The sequence below is a fragment of the Odontesthes bonariensis genome, chromosome 14 (assembly GCF_027942865.1).
Source record: "Odontesthes bonariensis isolate fOdoBon6 chromosome 14, fOdoBon6.hap1, whole genome shotgun sequence".
Taxonomy (NCBI): Eukaryota; Metazoa; Chordata; class Actinopteri; order Atheriniformes; family Atherinopsidae; genus Odontesthes; species Odontesthes bonariensis.
In genome coordinates, this window is record NC_134519.1 from 31404915 (window position 1) to 31425253 (window position 20339).

Sequence of the window (20339 nt, forward strand, 5' to 3'; positions counted from 1 at the left end):
AAATTTGCAAAAGGCACCAAAACTTCAGAGGCTGATGGGGTCCTCCTCAATAACAAATTACTTGTTAGCAACCTTCACTGCTTATTTTACTGACAGCTGAGTGCTGTCCTGTGAGGCAGGATGAATATCTGCTGCAAATCCGCCATGACCACATGTCATCTCTCTATGCTGCGTTTAGCGCCGGACACTCCACTCCACACATGGAGGTTCACATCGAAAAGGAGAGAAACAGAGGGGAGGAGACATTATCTGCTGAGACAAACAATGTCCAAAACAACACAAAGCACTGGGGGGTTTCCCACAGAGTTTAGAGCGCCCAGTGAGCTAGGAGGTGGAGAGGGCAGGCCAGGGTTCTCAGGACAAAGACTAGAGGTCAGCTGAGGCTCAGTGCCAGAGGCGTGAATTCAAGAGATTTTTAGATCAGGAAATCCGAACTAAATTCACAATAGATGTGTTTGTGTGTTATCACCAATTTCATAACCAATAACACAATACTGTTCTTAGAACAAAAGTTACATGTGTAATTGCTCAGAAAAACAATCTGAAAAATCAACAGATTAAATATATCTAATTTACCCATCATGCTCATTGTTTTTTCCCTGAGCTTAGTTTAAATAAGTTCAGTCAGACGTGAAATGATACCCAACATTAGTTGCTATTATGTGGGCAGGTCTCTATTAGCTCCTCTCTCTCAGCCTATGAGAGGGTAACACACATCCTTCGTGATACGATGACCTAAACATCTCAAGAACACAAATAGGCCATTTTGCACACTCAAATCTGAACCTTGCTCACAAACAAGGGTCATGATTTACCCCTCAGTGCACCCAGACCCCTGGATTTAAGCTAAATTGGTTGCTGGCCAAATTAAGAACAGCTGACCTGATGTGGGTGTTAAGTGGACATGGAGATGTCATCATAATGGTAATCTTTTAGCAGACTGGTTCACTGCCCTTTGTCTTGTCGGTCCTATTGGAGAATAGCAAGAGGCTATAAGCTCCTTATCATCACTTTACAATTATTGAGGATGAATCAGGAACTATGGCTCTCAAAAAGCTATCCTTGTTTTGTGTTGAACTTCGCAGATGGAGAGGTTTTATTATGCATGTACACAGTCTTTCATTGTCCACCTCTACTTGTTCTAGGGAAAAGCCACTGCAACACTCGGCATTTGTTGCTAACAAACAACTGAAATACCTCCCACACTCCAATGTCCATCTGCAGGAGTACCTTCTGAAGAGGCCATTGTTTCATGGTGGTAAGCCGGGAAAAAACTACATTTAAGTATGAATGAAAATGTATGATTCAGTAAAATACTTCCAGGTGCCATCATTCATGAAGTTCTTCTCCTGTCCAGTCATGGATGCAGAAAAATTCTTGACTTGCTCATGTTCCAATTACCTGCTAACTCTACTTGCAGATATAAATGAAATATTCAAAAGTAATTTGTTTTTAAGAGGAGAATAAACACCTAACAAACAGAATTTTTACCACCCAAAAATGGTTTCACAACCGTCTGTTTTTTGCTTGGATGAACTCAATGAAAAAACTTTTAAAAGAAGCTTTTGTATAGGTTTAAAGGTCTGTTTGGCTTATCATAAAAGACTCAAAAGATAAAAATTTGGAGAGCACCGTATTCAGCTGTTTCAATACCAGCTGTTTGGCTCTTGTCTGGGCAGACAATGTTACGGTTGCCGATGTAATGACATCAATTTCAAAGACTTTTACAGAGCACTTGTTAGTCTGTATCAAGATGAACTATTCAATTCAATTCAATTCAATTCATTTTTATTTATATAGCGCCAAATACAACAAATGTCATCTCAAGGCACTTAGATAGTAAGTCCAATTCAAGCCAATTGGAATTCAATTAATTAATAATAATCATAATTCATAAAATAATCCAATTCGTTCATATAGAGCCAATTCAAAAACAATTTCCTAGCTAAGAAAACCAACAGATTGCACTGAAAACTTTTTGTTTTTCGGTCCAATCTCCCGGCCTGAGCGTCCCTGAGGCGACTGTGGAGAGAAACGACTCCCTTTTAACAGGAAGAAACCTCTGGCAGAACCAGACTCAGGAAGGGTGGCCATCCGCCTCGACCAGCTGGGGTTTGAGAAGACAGAAAGGGGGGGAGGGGGGGAGGGGGCCGCCGCGGCGGCGGCACTGTAACACCATTCAAAGGATATCTGTTGGAACAGGGAAACACGAGTTAATGACCACAATAATATCACATATACATAAAGAGAGTAAAGTGAGGAAAGGTGTGACAGATGAGCTCCCCCAGCAGTCTAGGCCTATAGCAGCTTAACTATGGGATGTTTCAGGATCACCTGAGCCATCCCTAACTATAAGCTTTATCAAAAAGGAAAGTTTTAAGCCTGGTCTTAAAAGTGGAAAGGGTGTCTGCTTCCCGGACATTTACTGGCAGCTTATTCCACACTAGAGGGGCCTGATAACTGAAGGCTCTGCCTCCCGTTCTACTTTTAGAAACTCTGGGAACCTCAAGTAAACCTGCAGTTTGGGAACGAAGTGCTCTGTTAGGAAAATATCTTATAATGAGATCTTTAAGATATGATGGAGCTCGGTCATTAAGAGCTTTATATGTAAGGAGAAGAATCTTAAATTCTATTCTGAATTTAACAGGGAGCCAATGAAGAGAAGCTAAAACTGGAGAAATCTGATCTCTCCCGTTAGTTCTCATCAAAACTCTGGCTGCAGCATTTTGGATCAACTGAAGGCTTTTCAGAGAATATGTGGGACAGCCCAATAATAAAGAATTACAGTAGTCCAATCTTGAAGTAACAAATGCATGAATTAGTTTTTCTGCATCACTCTGAGACAAGATGTTCCTGATTTTAACAATATTACGAAGGTGAAAGAAGGCAGTCCTAGAAACCTGTTTTATATGCGAGTCAAATGATAAGTTCTGGTCAAAAATAACTCCAAGGTTCCTCACTGTAGAACTAGAAGCCAAGGAAATACCATCTAGAGTAACTATATAGCTAGACAATTTCTCCCTGAAACGCTCAGGTCCAAAGATAACGACTTCAGTTTTGTCTGAATTTAGAAGCAGACAGTTCTGAGTCATCCAGGTCTTTATGTCTTTAAGACATGCTTGTAGTCTGACCAACCTATTGGGTTCATCTGGTTTTATAGATAAGTACAGCTGAGTATCATCAGCATAGCAATGGAAATTTATGCCATGCTGTCTAATAATGTTACCTAATGGAAGCATGTATAAAGTAAAAAGAATCGGTCCAAGCACAGAACCCTGGGGAACTCCATGGCTTACTCTGGTGTGTGAGGAAGATTCTTCATTTACAAGAACAAACTGAAATCTATCAGATAAATATGACTTAAACCAGCCTAATGCAGTTCCTTTAATCCCGATAACATGTTCAAGTCTGTGTAATAAGATACTGTGATCGACCATATCAAATGCAGCACTGAGATCCAACAGGACAAGCACAGACACAAGTCCGCTATCAGAGGCTAAGAGGAGATCATTGGTAACTTTCAGCAGTGCAGTTTCTGTGCTATGATGCACTCTGAATCCTGACTGAAACTCTTCAAACAGATTATTTCTGTGTAAATGATCACAAAGCTGAGCTGCAACTATTTTTTCAAGAACTTTAGACATAAAAGGGAGATTGGATATAGGTCTATAATGAGCCAACACTTCTGAATCAAGAGTAGGTTTTTTAAGTAAAGGTTTAATTACAGCAACCTTAAAAGTCTGAGGTACATATCCTGTCAACAAAGACAGATTGATCAAATCCAATATGGAAGTGTCAATTAATGGGAAAACCTCCTTGAACAGTCTGGTTGGGATTGGGTCTAAAACACAAGTTGATGGTTTAGAAGAGACTATTGCTGTTGTTAGTTCAGAGAGATCAACTGGACAGAAGCTGTCTAAATACAAATCAGGTTCTAAAGATACTTCTAAAGCTGCTGTACTTGATGATACATCACTGATAATAGTGGGAAGGACTCCATCAATCTTCTCTCTGATAGAAACAATTTTATTGATGAAGAAGCTCATGAAATCATCACTGCTGAGAGTTAAAGGAATAAGAATGAAAGATCCTGAATACTTTAAAAAAAATGTTTCAGAATGGTGATTCTTTGTAATAATAGTTCATCTGTAAGAATAGTTACCAGTAAAGTCATGTGTGCATCAAGGTAGTATCATCTCACCATTTCTGTTCCTGATCACAATGGACTCAACTAGGCGGAAAATCCCCTAAAGACAACCAGCAAAAAGCTCTTTTATCATCCAGAAGGTCTTGGATTCACAGATTAATTGGCCATGCTATCTCACATGCTATCTCATCCATGGGAGAAAACCTACAGACTCTACTTTAATTGAAACAAAGGGGTTTAACATAATGAAGGTATTCCAAAAAGGAGTGTGACTGACCAGACTGAGCTCCCCAAGGTACATTGTTGGGCTTTCCACCTTTTTCTAACAGACTGGTGGTTAAAGGTTCTGAGTTAGAAACTGGTTTATTGTTCCCAAAATGTTGCGGGCCAACACGACATTTAATGTGCCCATCGCTGTAAGTGGCAAATTTATTCAGGACATTGCAGAGTTCACATATCTAGAGGCTTTTCAGCTTCTGAAACACAGAACACAAGAGCATCAAGGCAAAGCTAGAGAAGACACATTATGTATTATAAAGACTTCAGTTCTTTTAGAGTTTCGTGGCATTAAACCATGAGGACAAGTATGAGAGCTGAAAACAGGAATCGAAGGCGGTTCGATTCCCAATCTTGCCACTCAATAAAGATTGGTGGAACTGATAGCTGGAGGGATGTCAGTCCACCTCCTTGTCACGGCTGAGGTGCCCTTGAGCAAGGCACTGTACCCCCATGCTCCCCGGGCGCTGAATGGCTGCCCACCGCTCCAGGTTGGCATATCTGTTTCTGAGTGTGTGACCCTGTGCATGTGCATGTGTGTGTCAACAGGTGCCAACCTGGATGGGTTAAAAGCGGAGGACAAATTTCGTGTGTATGCATGACCAATAATTCGGATCTTAATCTTAATCTAAATCTTAATCTTAATCTTAATAAGACTGTTGAACATCTTTTGGACAAAAAAAATCTTAGAAGAGTTTTAGTGCAATATAGGAACTGAATAAGTATGATCTTCAAACAGCAGCACATCTATATACAATTCACAATGAACTGCCTGTGTTTTGCAGCTTTGAATGTTATTCCTGGGCTGAACGACACAGCAGCTGAAACCCAAAGATGTAACGTAAGAAATAAGATGATCAGACAGTTCAATGCGTTATTTAGAACAACTGTAAAAGTAAAATGATACATAAATGCATCCTTCTCATCCCACCATTTAATTTGGTGAGTAAAAAGCTTGTCTTGCCTGAAAAAAAAGATCAAAACTACAGTCACAACTTGAAGTAGTGCTTTAAGATAAGATATTTACTGGTTGATGGCATGCTTGAGGAGACACTTGCAGTGAAAGTGTAACTATATTGTTCTCTTTATAAGACTTTGTGGGCATATAGCCAAGACCCACGAAGGAAACAAGACCCCCATCCGCTTCCAACATCCAATACAACACGCTCTTTGAAGATTCAATGACTTGTGATGTAGTAACAGAGTTACTCTGTTTTAACAGTCATCTCTGTGTGTGGGTGCAAAGTGATAAATTTTCCACTTCCAGTGTTATCCTGTCAGTTTGATTCTAAATTCACCCCCAGAATCTTCTCTTCCACTGCTGTGTTGTTGGGGTTTTCAAAAACAACAAGCTAAATTAAAAAAGGGATGAATTGGAATAAGAGGACAATGAGCATTGTCCATTCACTATTCATATCAAGTGTATAAACTATTCATTAGCTGTGATGTGAACCACTGCTGACTACTTTGACCCCCATCAAGCGCCATAACAACCCTTAGAATAATACTGTGGCGATTCATCCTCAGAGGTGGAGGCGGCGAAGGTTTCCGGTGTGTGTCAGAGGGAGATGGTCTTCACAAGCTGGGAACCTGCCGCTGTCGCCAATGCAATTGTGAGGGGATGCCATCCATCATGGAGCACAGAAAAGGGGCAGTCGATCCTGCTTCATGCATATCATTCACTGCTTTTCAGGGTTTGGGAATATGCTGCATGGAACAGGGATTTTGGTTTGGGATGGGTAGTAAGAGGGATTGACACCAATGAACAGCAGAAACTTTATCCAGAATGGCTATACTCTGTTGAAGCTTCTCCTTCCAAAGCTACTTAGGTTCTCCATCACATATATAAGCAACCTGTCAGCACTTCACAGCTCTTCATATCTGAAGAGCTCAGCTTGGCCTGAAGAGTTTTCAAGAAAGCTTTTAAGACCAGGACCTTGGGGAGCGACCCACAATAAGCCTTCTTTAGCACGGTGAAAGTGACAGCATGCCCCCCCCCCCCCCCCCCCCAGCCATTAAACCTTTTCCTGGATAAACAAGGGGAAGGCCCTTTATTAAGATGGAGAGGGTCACAAAGAGAGGAGCCATTGAGCCACTGAGGGTCCAGTCTTTGTTTTTGTGTTTCAGTGGGTCTTCTCAAAGGATTCTCTAATACGAGGGGGAGCTCTATTTTTGTCTTTTATTCCTCTTAACTGTGGGGCTTCTCTCAGCTAGACCAAAGAGAGATGTAAACTTAATTGTGTGTGGAGTTTTTGTATGTATGGAGGTGAAAGATATTCTTCGACTTGTGTTTTTTATGTAAAATAGAGAATCAAATGGTGTTTAATGTAATGATCCTTGATAGGCTGCCAAATACAAACAATATATGTGCGCAAAATGTTTTGCACTTTCAAGTAAAGCAGTTACCGATACATTAATCACTGTAATCTGACTCTGATATAAATAAATCACAACTTAGTAATGTTGAATTGTATGAGTGAATTTTCCGGACATGCTGCTGTTTGATGCTGTCAAAGAGAGGCCTTAAATTTGGTGATGGACAGCCAGTTCTGTTGATAGGTTGTCAGACTTTACGGCAGCATGCTGTTGAAACTGTTGTGCTGGAAGTGTGACTGACCTCTGGTCATGCTCAGCTTGTGGCCAGCTGAGTGAGAGCCACACACAGGACACACGCTGGGACTGACAGCCTTTCAACTACCCACTAAATAGAGAGTGATTGGACTGTCTCTTATGGGCTACTGCTGAGAATCTCTCAGCAGAATCTCAGAGGAACACACACAATCAAAACATTTTAGAATCACATTTTCAGGAGGTTTCATAAAAATGTAGAATTATTATAAAAGGGACATAATCTTTACTCCAGGAGGATGCCTCAAAGAGTCATCCTTAATACGAGGATTGTATCTGGTCTAGTCCTCATCTTACCCTCTCAGAGCGTTCACAATCATCATCTGTTTCGACATGAATTCCTGTCTGGTAGAAGCAAAGACAGGCCTACGCGTGTCTGCAGACCCCAGCTCACCCTCCTCTCTCTGCTGGCAGCGTCCCTTTGGGGCTCAGTGCAACTTCTCAGGTTCCTTACCTCGTTAAAGAGATACTTATTTCCAGCCAGGAAACAGATTTCCCTCTTAATGCAAACAGCTTTAAGTGTAGACGAAGCATGTGGGGGGTGTTATATTTAGATAGCCGTTTTCCACAAGTCTGAAATGAAGTGAAACTGCAGCCCACAGCAGTTAGCTACATTGTCTGTGATCAGCACAAGCGCATCTGCCCTTAATTGTAGGAACTTTAGTGTCACTGAATTTATTCCACACACAAGAGTGGCAGGCAATAATGGGCCTTTTTGAAAAATAAATATTACATAGTATCAATTTAGATAATGAAGCACATATTATAAAAACCTTTTATTTATAAAAGAAAATACAGTGCTTTTCAAGAATTTGTCATGGATTTTCCTGGCCAACTAAGGCAAATTAATTTTTCCATATTACAAATAGAAATTACAGACAGCAAAGAGTCCAAGAATATCTCTTAAAATATCCATATAAATTTTTATTTAAAAAAATAAAAAAATGCATCTAAAACCCTTAATACCGTTATATACAAATATATAAGAAATGTACAAAAATGTGTCCAATTGCCATCAAGATACTTTCTTCCTCACAGTCTTCTCGACATAGTTCCTACCACGGTCTCCACACCGAGTCTGAGGTGGCAGCAGGTGCAACAGGTGACACATGATGGCTGTTTTGTGCAGTCAGAGGTGTTAGAGGTGCATTTGGAACAAGAAAAGCAAACTGTCCGTCTGGTGATGGCACAATCTGGAAGCCGCCGTACAGTTTCATAGCTTCCAGGGAAACTTGCATCTGTGAGCCACTTTTGCACGGCATTTGTTGGGCCGAAGCCACCGGAATATGAGTACTAGTTTGTCCCAAGACACCCACATGAGGTCCATAGAAGTTCACAGAACAGATTTGGGTCACGCAGGCAGCAAGGTGGCTGAGGAGCCGAGTCCTCACGTCTGTGTTCACCCCTTCGCATGTGGATAGAAAACGGGTGACTTCTCCTACACACTCGCTGAACCCGGCTCTGTATTTACTCAGGACCAATGGGTCTGTGTTTACAGCAGCTGGAGAAGAAAATAAAGTATATAAGTATAAATGTATAAATGTATACAGAGAGATTGATGGTAAAATGGACGGGCAATTAAATGGCTAAAAATATGCCCAGATTAAAGAAAAAAAGAATGATAGAAACCTAAAATTATTTTGAATCCAAAATCATTGATCACTTGACAAACTGACAATTAAAATAATGAAGAGTGTGCTGTCTTCTGAAGAATTGACACACAGCAATGGGTGGGTGACAATGTGGGAACTTGTTTATCATCTAAAGTCAGACATCCAAGACTGCCTGTTTCAATATGGTCAGTCCAGAAATTGGAGTTAGTGCAGACATACCAGTCATCTGAAGTCTCTGCAGGTTTCTGAGGTGCTTCACAGTCATCTCAAGAATGTCCGCCTTCTCCAGTTTAGAGTGTCTGGAGCTCTTAACATAAAAACGTTACAAATACGTTTTAAATTTGATCATTTTATATCTAAATTTAGTATATAGGGACGTGCGCAATGCTTACGTCTTTCTTCAGTGCGTCCAGGATGAGGGTCTTAAGTTGGCTCAGACTCTCATTGATGCGCGCGCGTCTCCGCTTCTCCATAATTGGTTTGGAGGACTTGAAAAAGAGAGAGAGAGAGAGAGAGAGAGAGAGAGAGAGAGAGAGAAAAAAAATAAAATTCTTAAATTCCACAGGCTCCAGCAAACCAACACATTTCTATTTTTAAAAAAGCCTAGATAGAAGGCCTACCTTTCTGCTCTCTGTCATAGTCCGGGGTTTCTCGGGCGTGGAGTCGCCACTTGCTGGGGTAGCAGCCACAGCGGATGGAGATGTTCTTTCTAAAGTACCGGCTGGCATCTTTGGGTTAACAATTAGGCAAGTGGCAGAAGAACAGTGACAACAAACCTTCCTAAGAGCAGAGCGATAAAAAGTGGGAGCACGGCAGAGAGTCCCGCCTTCTTCTGGCAGACCGCAGTGTAGTTTATTACCAACAATTTAGAAGTGACTCCTGTCTTATCGCCAAACTGGCACACAGTTCGCTCCTGTTACTATCGCCCCGGGTTATATTTATAGGGCTACAATCTGCACGCGAGCGGCTCGTGTGTGAGTTTCCTGGGTTCACTCTGTCTGTCCAATGAGCGTGCGAAACTCAGTGCCCGGGAGGCGGCAGGCTCGTGTGACAAGCGCTCTGATTGGCCACCTGTCAGATTTCTGACAGACAAATTTACAGAGACAAGTTAGTACGAAGTTGAAATATTGAAAAGACCCTAATTCCATCTGTCACCTAATTCAAAATAGCCTGTTTCATTAAAGTATGATGTACATATTCCAGTGCACCTTATCAGTTTGGTGAGTTGATTGCATCTGAAACAAATATAACGAATGTGATCATTTAATTTGCTGTCACATTTGACATTTTTTACTGAAAGGTGAACTTTGCTAGAGGTGGTGGTAAATTAACATGCTTGTTTCCACAACCTCACAAATTTGACCGAAAACTGTTTAGTCTCTCTAAAAGAATATTTAGAATTTTCCCCCATATTGAGATTTTCAAACTGAACATTTTAAAGTGTTTCTAGAGATGTTTGACTACTTCTGTATTTGAATCTGGTGTTGTGTTGTACAGTTCATTTTATGTGGAGGGTGACACATGCAGTTTGTCGTGGGTAATTGAGTGCTTCAGAGCTGGATGCAAGATGTCCTCTGACACACTCTTGGCCTCATGTCCAGTGAAGAAGAAAATCTTTGCCACGGACTGTGACAACTCTCGTCTGTTATCAGCTTTCAGTTCAGAGAACAAAGCTGAAGAATAATTTAAACCTTGTGTGAAGATATAAATAATAACAAATGACTTATCTTGTGATGTCTGTCTGACAAAAAACTAGATTATTTATCTTCGTTTTTTTACTGAGACATTTAGAAAATTTCTTGAAATTTCTTTCATCTTTATATTAAAGAATAACTGCGGTATTTTCAACATTAAGCCTCTTTTATGAGTTGTCTGCAATGTTTTAGAACCCCCCTCACCGCTTTTTTGAATTTTACTGCTGTCTCTGGTATTTGCCTAATTTTGATTCATCTCAACCTGCTTCAGAATGGCAAGTCATATGCATGTCCAAAAAGGTCCGTAAAAGCACCATGAACGTCCGTTTTCAAAATCATCAACTCACCGGAGTGGTTACACTGCACTGGTAATCCATATCAAATTTCGTTGCGAAAAGTTGCTTCTGTCGTGTTTTATTTGACATTTTGTAAATCCCATTGAGTTCTATTGAAGACTGGATGTTCGTTGATATTACTCCGTCACAGAAACCATCAAGTGGTGTGGAGTATAACAAGTCAGATTCAACTGCTGACCGGAAGTTTATCCACGGCTGTGAGGTGGCTAAGAAAATAGTTCGAGCATGAACGAGCTGCCAAATAAAACACGACAGAAGCAACTTTTCGCAACGAAATTTGATATGGATTACCAGTGCACACCAGTAACCACTCCGGTGAGTTGATGATTTTGAAAACGGACGTTTATGGTGCTTTTACGGACCTTTTTGGACATGCACATGACTTGCCATTCTGAAGCAGGTTGAGATGAATCAAAATTAGGCAAATACCGGAGACAGCAGTAAACATCAAAAAAGCGTGAGGGGGTTCTAAAACATTGCAGACGACTCAGAAAAAAGGCTTAATGTTGAAAATACTGCAGTTATTCTTTAAATGTATTGTCTTCTGAATTGTATTTATTTATTCTTTGCTATCATTGTGTGTAGATGGAAAATGACAGCCATCTATGCTCAAATTGCTACAACAATTTTAACAATTTAGCTCATCGCCCTGTGCTGGACTAACAATCTGTCCAGCGTGTACCCCACTTCTCACCCGATAGCAGCTGGGATAGGCTCCAGCTCCTCCGTGACCATGAATTGGATTAAGCTGGGATAGAAAATGTGTGGATGAACAAAATTAGCCCATATTCTGAAGTATTGCAATTGCAGTGTCAGTGCATTTACTGCCTGTAACTTGAGAGACATCTTTGTCAGGTCCAGGTTTACCATCAGACTCCTATATCCTCTCTGATGGACTTCAAACACTGTTTGTAAAGCTCCTAAATCCTTAGAGGTGAAATGACCCCAGAAGCAGGTCAGTGTTTGCATCCATGGCTTCCTCTTTGTGTGAGCAAGACAACCTTCAGGCACCACTGTCTTCTTGACCTAAGTCAATATTAAAATAGGCCAAAAGAAATCAAGTCTCCTGTCAATATGTAATTGAACCCTATCATGACTAATTATAACTTCCCAAAAATGCAACCAAGTGATACACTGGCCATCTCAATCTGATCAAACATTCCAAGGATCACATTTAGTTCTCAGCTTATTTCTTAACCGGATGCTTCTACAAGATGCTACTTAAAATAGCCTGAAAGTTCACCATGCAACAGATGAGAGGCCATTCAATAATAAATTACATCCTATCAGCTCTGCATTTAGTGAGCCTGCTGTCATGCGACAAACAGCTCTTTATTGTGCAGATGGTGAAGAAGACATGAGGTTTATAGCACAATCCTGATCTGTATCAGTGTGGGAACGTTTGGATGGGAGGCTCCAGAAAGCAAAGAAAGCCTGTGGAATCTTAGAGATATAAAACTACAAGCTGAGGAAAATAGGCACAAAGAGAAATGAATTATTCCTGATTTTCATGTGGGTCCTTGACAATAATTTGATACATTGAGAAGAAAAAAATATAAATAAAGCAATGAATAAAAGATAAATAAATAAATACCTCAGTAAATAAATTCTAACAAACAAGTGACAAGCAACAGACGTTGTTAGAGCTGATATCTGGGAAATTACAATCCTTTTAGTTGTTGTTTTGTTCTGTCAGAGCCACAAGCTAACAACATTGTCTAAAATAGTGATAAATCAGGCGACGGAATACTAATTTCAAGTTGTCTTTGTCATGGCAACTTATAGTGTTGGCATGCTCTGCCTTTACCTCGGGCAAAATGTCAATGCAAACATATGGACTCAATCTTACCTGAGTAGAAATAACTTTATTTTCAGACTAGATTTTTAACTGATTAACAAACACCTAATTTGTTCTTTTTTAATTTGATCTATTAACAAGTGAAACCAACAAAGCTGAATCATCAGCATGCAAGAGCAAAGAGGGTGCTTTCCTGTTATGTCAGTAGTATAAAGTTGTGCAATTGATTTTTGTGCCAAAAATTTGTTTTTATACTTTATCTACTGTTGGGCAGAAGACAATAGCAGAACTGATCAAATTTATTATAAAAAAACAGACCAACTGTGAGTTATGCCTTCGGAGTGGGCTTGTGTTTTCACATTGCATGCAGGTGCCAGGAGCCTATCATCCCTCCATCATCACCTGGTCTAAAAGCTGCAGCCCCAGCTTCCTCCTCCACCCGGCCTGACCCCCACCATGTGGGCAGTGAAATGATCATCCTCTTCATCAAATACAGCAAAGATTATTTTTCAACTGCTGGTATGAAAACATCTCAGGCCAGGAGCAGAGGGTGCAGACAGAAGGGATCACTTAAAGATCTCATCCAGCGCTCCGCTCACTCTCTGTCCCTCCTTCTCCCTCTTAATTCTCCCATAAAGAAGGAAAGAGGGGGGCCTCCCTTAGCAACTCCCGGTCCCTGGCTCTGCCCGCCTTTTGTCCCCCTCCCCAACAGCAGTTTCTGCTCCAGAAGCCTTAGACAAGGCCTCCATTAATTGCGGGCCTGTGTGGAATACACGTGGGACAATGGGCCCAACAGAGTGTCCAGCCCCCAGACAAGGCTGGAAACAAGTGGTACAGGAATCCGGCAGAATAGAGTCGTCCTGGCTGATGTCACTGAATACATTTACCTACCTCAGAGCACATTCATTCACTGCTTTGTTTTTTTTGGACAAAAAAAAGAAGGGATAGGGGGAGGTAGCAGTATCAATGAAGAAGAGGAGCTGGCGGCGGGGGCACAAGGATGAGAAATAACTGGTTGTCATGGTGACACGCTGAATCAAAAATATGGTCGAGTTTAGCAGAGGCAGAGATGTAAATAGGGTAGAGGGCATTAGATTAAACCCTGCGCCAGATAAGAGAGGGCTGAAAACAGAGGTTTGGTTTTTAGCGTATTCAGCCCTGTTTATATGGCAATAAAGAGCGGATAAAGGAGCAGGAGATTAGCAGACTCATCTAGGCTCATGTTTGTCAACAACAACCTGAGCAGTTTCAAGTCAGCTTATTCCAAGTCAGTACACCAGCCTCAGAGGGGATGCCTAGCTATGGCAAGTGGGGCTGCAGAGGAAAAGGGGGACCATAGCAACTGGTATTTCAGCAAAACAACCTGCCATCTGTCACCTAACGTGGTGGGTTCCTTCATAAAAAAGCCGGCATTTAGATCTTCAACTTGGAGGCAAAGGCAATGAGACTGAAGTCTTATTAAACTCTGGGTCTCCCCCTTTGAAAAGAATACTCAGTCATCGCCTTATCCCTCATCAAATTGAAAAAACGCTTTTAGAGATTCTGAGAGAGGCCTCACATTTAATTTTTAAAACCCAGACATGAAAGTCTTGCCTAAATCACATTCAGCAGTGGAAACTCTTTATAGCACTAGTTAGCATGTAGATTATATGCATTTCAGTGCATTGTCAAAGTATTTAAGTGTATTTACATGTTAATATGTTCAGGGATACTATCGTCTTGAAAAGGTATTGGGGGGTAGGTTGGAGAACTGTGTACATTCTCTCCATGGACCATGGGAATGTAATTTCTTTGTGCCATCAAAGTTCAAACACATTCCTGTAAGGCCATGGATATTATGAAGATTGATCCCCTGCATCAAAACAACCTATGAACCTGTTGTCCTGGCAAGTAAGAGAGCTCCTTGTCTATAAATAAACGGCAAAGTAAACTTTGTTCTTTTATATCTGCAGCAGGCCAAAAGCTTCCCTCAACAAGGGCATTCCTGATGCCCTGCCATGTCCTTATCCTCCTCCAAGTTTAGTTCATATCCATGAGTGTGTTTGGGTTGGTATTTATGAATGTGAAGATGCCCCATTCTTGCCAGTCAAGATGACTCACAAGACCAGCGTTATGGCCACTTATGCTTTGAAAGCAGACTGGGGGATGCCCTTTCAGCACTCGAGGACCTCTGGCTGAGTCCCCTTCACACGGCGGATCATCCTCACTTGGGAAAAAGTCCCTGCTCTTTACAGAAGGAGCCGTCCTGAGGGATGGCGCACTCCTTGTCCCAGGGCCTCCCTTCTTCACCTGCCGGCTTAGCGCTCATCACTTATGCACATAATCCCTGGTTAGTGCATGCGATCCACCGGCCTAGGCCTAGAATTCCAACCCCCCGAGCCTCCCCTGCTCAAATGCTTGCTGGGTGGCTCCTGGGTGGCCATGGCAACTCTCATCTTCTCATGACAGTTAGGCTTCAGTCGTGGCTCTAAGTCCCTCTTCAGTCACAGTGCGTCTTTTTCTGTCCACTGTTTTCTGTCTCCTAAAGCCTTCCACTATTTGTGTGTTGCTCTATCTATGGCTCTCTGTCTTTCATCTGGCTGTTCCCATGCTTTGGCTCAGCTGAGCCTGAGAAAGGGGCCATAACTCAGCGACAGTGTGGCATCTTCTGGGGCCACAAAGGTACATCAATGCTATTCTCGTTCAAATTTAGAGACTAGATTTACCATCACTGCAAATGAAGGCCTGACCTCATTTGATTGTGAGTCTGATCAGTAAACTGAGATTGTAAGATACACTTGTGCACTTCTTTTCAGGGCAGTCGCTGCAGGCCTCTGAGTGCAGATCGTCTTACCCCAATGCATGCCTGCAGCCTCAACCATTAGTTTGTTTAAAGCGCTGAGTATCGCACGGGCCCTCAAGGAGAGTAAGAGAGGCAAGCGGGCAATGTTGTGTGGCCCCTTACTAACAAGTGCCACCGTGATCTGAACCAGTCCTCCCCCTGTGTGAAAGCCATGTGAGAGGCGGCTCCGTCCATGCCCCTGCCACCTCTGCACAAGGCCCTCCATTGACTTCTAACCTGATGAGAGACCACAGGAGACAAAGAGCCACGGGGCGGGGCCCATCCCTCCGACAAGCCTGTGAACAAACGTTAACACGGCTGCAACTGTCCACCCCCTGAATCACTGAATTTATTGACCAACCACAGAGCCATTCAGGCCAGGAAGGACTGATAAATGAAGGGGGACAGGGATGTCATGAAGGCCCGGGAAGAAGCCCATGCTTAGGGGACAGGAGGGAGGAGAGAGGTTTTGTGAGCGTCTGGTGGGCCATAGACATAGATGCCTTTGTGTCATCTGTAAAATGAGGCGAGCCATAAGTGTACATCAGGTTGGCCTTGTGTCCTGACTATTAATCAAGACTGGGACCTTATGAGTGTCCAACAACCATTGTAGAAACTGCCACAGATTGAAAGTCTTTCAAAGACTAACAATATGCAAAAATTGGTGTGACACCCAATAGAACAATTTATGGTAGAAAATTGTGGTCAGTACAATACATGAAATTCTAAGACAACCTGATTGCTCTGTTTGGGGCCACTGTAAGCAAATAAAGAGTCAACAGGCCCAAATCTTGAAAGTATACAACTCAAACAAAAAAGTGTTTGTAAAAGAGAAAGAAGAAAAAGTCTAAAATGCTTGGAATAGCACACGTCTGAGCAAAAGCTTGAGAAAACCTTTTTGGGTAAGTTGCAGCTGTGAGGAAGAAAGACTGTGTGTTTTAGCTTCTTTATGTCTTTCTACCACTCTCCATCTCTTCATCTATGGATACAAAAGGAATACAGCAGTTGTATTTATACAACCCTTGTTGCTCTGTGGAGAGGCAACACTAGCCGCAAAAACTACATGGTAAACACTAATCGAAAGCAAGACATCCCGACTCTGTAAACACGAGTGTTTACAGAAAAGATGATCCATGCAAGTCACAGAGACACACATGAATTCATGATGCCTCCTCATCCTCATCATGAATATTCCCAAAAAGGCTCTTCCCTGATCTGTGGGAGATTCTTTTCTTTTTGGTACAAGCGAGGAACCCCTTCCCTTATTCACAGTCCCCCCTAAATCCACCCATTCACTGCCTATAGGCCCTGATCTCCACATGAAATGATACCCCTCTTTCTCCTCCACTCTTGCACCCTTAAGCGCCCATATGCCAGGCAGCGAGGAGGCTGGGAAAGCTCATAATTGATCAGTAAGTCTTGGCTGAAAAAGTGTGACCAAGGTCAGCCCCCCACGAAGTTTGCAAGACTGGCTTGATATAGAGATTTATTGAGTAATTTAATGGGCGTTCTGCTGAGCAAAAACTGGCATTGAAAATATGAACAATAAGTACAATATCACAGTTTCCATTAAGACTTCGCTATATTTTAATACAATCAATGAAAAACAATTACATTTTTTTCACATTGATTTAATTTAGGAAAACTGGCTAGAAAAATATGTATATAACAAAATAAACTAAGTTATAAGAAAATCTTGTTTAAAAAACTTTTTATTAAAATCAACTCATCAGTTGTTTGTTTTGCTATATTAAATTGTGTAATTATTAATGCCAACTTTTGCACATGATTTCAAAAAGACCATCACAACTTTAGATTAAGACAGAGCGCAAACATTTCAAAAGTGAGGGAAAATGAAATAGTTCATTCAGGTTATTTTTACTTACATACTCTTTCATACAACCACACACACACACACACACACACACACGCATTGTTAATAACGTTCTTAAAAAAGGGACACATTAATTTTTGCTTCTCTCTTCCACAGGAAGAATGTCAAGTAACTAAAAAAAGAAATGCAGCAAATGCAACGCTGTCTGTCTCAGAAATACAACAGTACCGGTCATGTTAATGAAGTAAACAGGCTTTTGTGTTCAATTCATGTGACCAATAACAGTTTAACAACTTTCATGTTAGAGCAGCAGCTACTTTGATTAAATGATTAAACAGCTGTTTGATTGATCTAAGATTTTGTTCAGTGTGAGACTATCAAAACATGCAGCTCATTTCTTCAGATACACAGGATCACGAGGAAACGTTAAAATGACACACTAAGCTAAACAATGTCTAGTGTAATAGTTGTGCCACTGACAGTTAAAAACTCAACAGTTTCAAAGATGTCCCCTCGCCTTGTGGAACATGAGCTTACGTGTTTACTTTCTGAGAGTGAGATGTGCAGTTCAATATGAGGCCGCTACCAGCCACTAGACAGCTTAATCATTCATCGTTGTGGGGCTCCCAGGCACGGGGCCAGGTGCACGAGTACTGGTAGCAAAATTTAAGCTTATTTTAAGCAAATAAACATACATATGAAAAAGAAAGTACATAATCCTTCAATTGTAAGTTTTTACAAATTTAAAAAAGAAATTATTTGGTCCTTACCAGGTCTTAAAATTAGGTGAATAAAATATCAAAACAACATAAGATATAAGCAATAAGACATATTACACATGTTGTTACTAATAAAACAAAGACAAAATACAGAAACTGTGTGTGAGCACCTCTATAAAAGCAGAGGTTTGGGCAGTTTGCTGATCTGGAGCATTCAGGTGTGTGTTAACACAATGCCAATGAGGAAAGACATCAGCAATGATCTTAGAGAAGCAATTGTTGCTGCCCATCAGTCTGGGAAGGGTTATAAGACCGTGTAACTGTTAAAAACCCAAGAGCTACATCTCGGACTCTACATACCTCAGTTAGCATGTTAAATGTTAAAGTTCATGACAGTACAATTAGAAAAAGGCTGCACAACTATGGCTTGTTTCTAAGGACTTCAGGAGAAAGCCTCTTCCCTCTAAAAAGAACATGGCAGCACAGCTTAGGTTTGATAGATTGGATCTGAATAAACCGCATAACAACGCCCACTCCGAAGGCAAATTTCACAACACCTCATACCAGCTGTCAGACACAGTGGTGGTGGGCTGATGATTTGGTCATGTTTTGCAGCCACAGGACTTGGACACCTGGCAGTCATTGAATCCACCATGAACTCCTCTGTATACCAAATTATTCTAAAGTCAATGTGAGACCAGCTATCTGACAGCTGAAGCTCAGCCAAAACTGGGTCATCAACAGGAAAATGATCCCAAACACAACAGCAAATCTATAACAGAATGTCTGAAAACGAAAAGACTCAAGGTGTTGCAAGGATCCAGTCAAAGTCCAGACCTCAACCTGATTGAAATGCTGTGGTGGGACCTTAAGAGAGCTGTGCATAAACCAATGCTGCAAACCCCAATGAACTGAAGCAATGTTGTAAAGAAGAGTGGGTTAAACTTCCACAACAGTGTGAGAGAATATTGACATCACACAGAAAATAAATACTTCAAGTTATTGCTACAAAAGGTGCTTCTTCAAGCAGCTCAATAGCCGCTTTCGGACAGAGTAGTTATAAGAACGCAGTTATCAGAACTGTCCTACTCGAATTTCGTTCTGATAACTGTCCTTCCCCAGCGGAACTGTTTCAGTCTGCATTCGCACATGAGTCGGGACCAGGTCGGGACTGATGCGCCGCACGCAGCCGTCTGCGTCAGTGACGTGTTACGTTAGCCGTTTAGCGCCACATTCAACAACAAAACAAAACAAAACCCGGTAAAAGTAAGGAGAGAAGAAAAAACACCACAAAGAAGCTAATATGGAGAGCAGGGAGGCCACCGTGTTCATGGTCTGCATGATGGTGATATTAATCATGGACGATCACATCAGGCGTCTAACATCGAGGCTGGAAGAGCACACAGAGAGAGTCAGGAGACGATACTTTTTCATTTCATGAAGGAAGAAAGGAGAGCAGAGCGCTGCAGACAAAGGAGACCAGAGTAAGTTTAACTTATTAAACACCCGCCGGTTCTGTCTGTGTGGTATGATGAAACATTTCAGCCGTGATAGCATGACATGGGGCGTAGCTACCGACCACCACACACCTACGTCAGATGCGTTCTATAGAACCATGAAAACACTCGACCTCGGAGAAGGAGCTAAATGGTTATAGGAAGGGAGAAAGCCCCGAGTTCCTGTATGTCCGAACACGGGAGAAAACGGCCCCGCGGATTAAAAGGTTATTAGAACTCCCAAAGGTTCCTACAGTCCAAAACCGGCTAATGACTGGGTGGAGAAAGTTTTTCCACACACTGCTTCTGCATTTTGTCTTAGTTTTTGTTAAATAATGACATGGTGAAATATGTTGTGTGTTGGTGCTCATCAGAAGTCGTATCATACCTAATTCTAAAACCTAATAAGGAACAGGTGATTTTCTTATTATGTCCAGATACATAAAGCTTTAGAACTGAAAGAAGGTGATGACTAATCGATCGACTCCTTTAATAATTCTCAGGCTCAAATTTCAGCAGTGAAAACTCTACAGCGAAAATCTCCAGGATGTCCAAATGTTTTGCACATTTTGATGAAGTAAATCAAAATGGAATATGATATTAAGTATGATCAGTTCAGTGTCAGTCAGTACACAATCAAGCCTTCTCTATATGAAGGTCTTTTTGCTGGAATCCAACAGCCCCTTGTTCAACTCTTTCTAACTAAACACATAGTCTTGATTGGAGTTTCATGTTTAGTCTGTGCTGTATTTTGGTTCATGCCGGCATTAGAGGGTGGCAGAGACACAGGACAGTGGATCACTGGCAAATATGGTGGTGCAGTGTTTGGGAGGCCAGTCGGGGTCTTCCTGAAGCTCCAGAGCGAGATGCCTGTACAGCATCTTTGGGGGCTTGTTCCTCCGACAGAACAATTGGGAGAGACAAGACGAGCCCCAGCGGTTGTTGGCCTCCTGAGAA

The 20339-nt window shown here is 41.6% G+C and overlaps 2 protein-coding genes across 3 annotated transcripts in view; both read right to left on the reverse strand.

Moving 5' to 3' along the window:
- Positions 1-7973: 7973 nt before the first annotated feature.
- Positions 7974-9540, reverse strand: LOC142398425 (transcription factor HES-1-B-like). The gene is made up of 4 exons (XM_075482409.1): positions 9285-9540; positions 9057-9152; positions 8884-8971; positions 7974-8552 (listed from the first exon to the last, which is right to left on the reverse strand). The coding sequence occupies exons 1-4, from the start codon at positions 9390-9392 to the stop codon at positions 8107-8109; spliced, it is 738 nt and encodes a 245-aa protein (XP_075338524.1). The 5' UTR covers positions 9393-9540; the 3' UTR covers positions 7974-8106.
- A 7362-nt stretch (positions 9541-16902) lies between these two features.
- The window catches only part of LOC142399400 (polyamine-transporting ATPase 13A3-like), a 45907-nt gene continuing 42470 nt past the window's right edge, over positions 16903-20339 (reverse strand). For both annotated transcript variants that reach the window (XM_075484031.1, XM_075484030.1), the window contains one exon: positions 16903-20332. In XM_075484031.1, the coding sequence (XP_075340146.1) occupies positions 20150-20332 (183 nt within the window). In that variant the 3' untranslated portion in view covers positions 16903-20149. The remainder of the gene's footprint in view (positions 20333-20339) is intronic.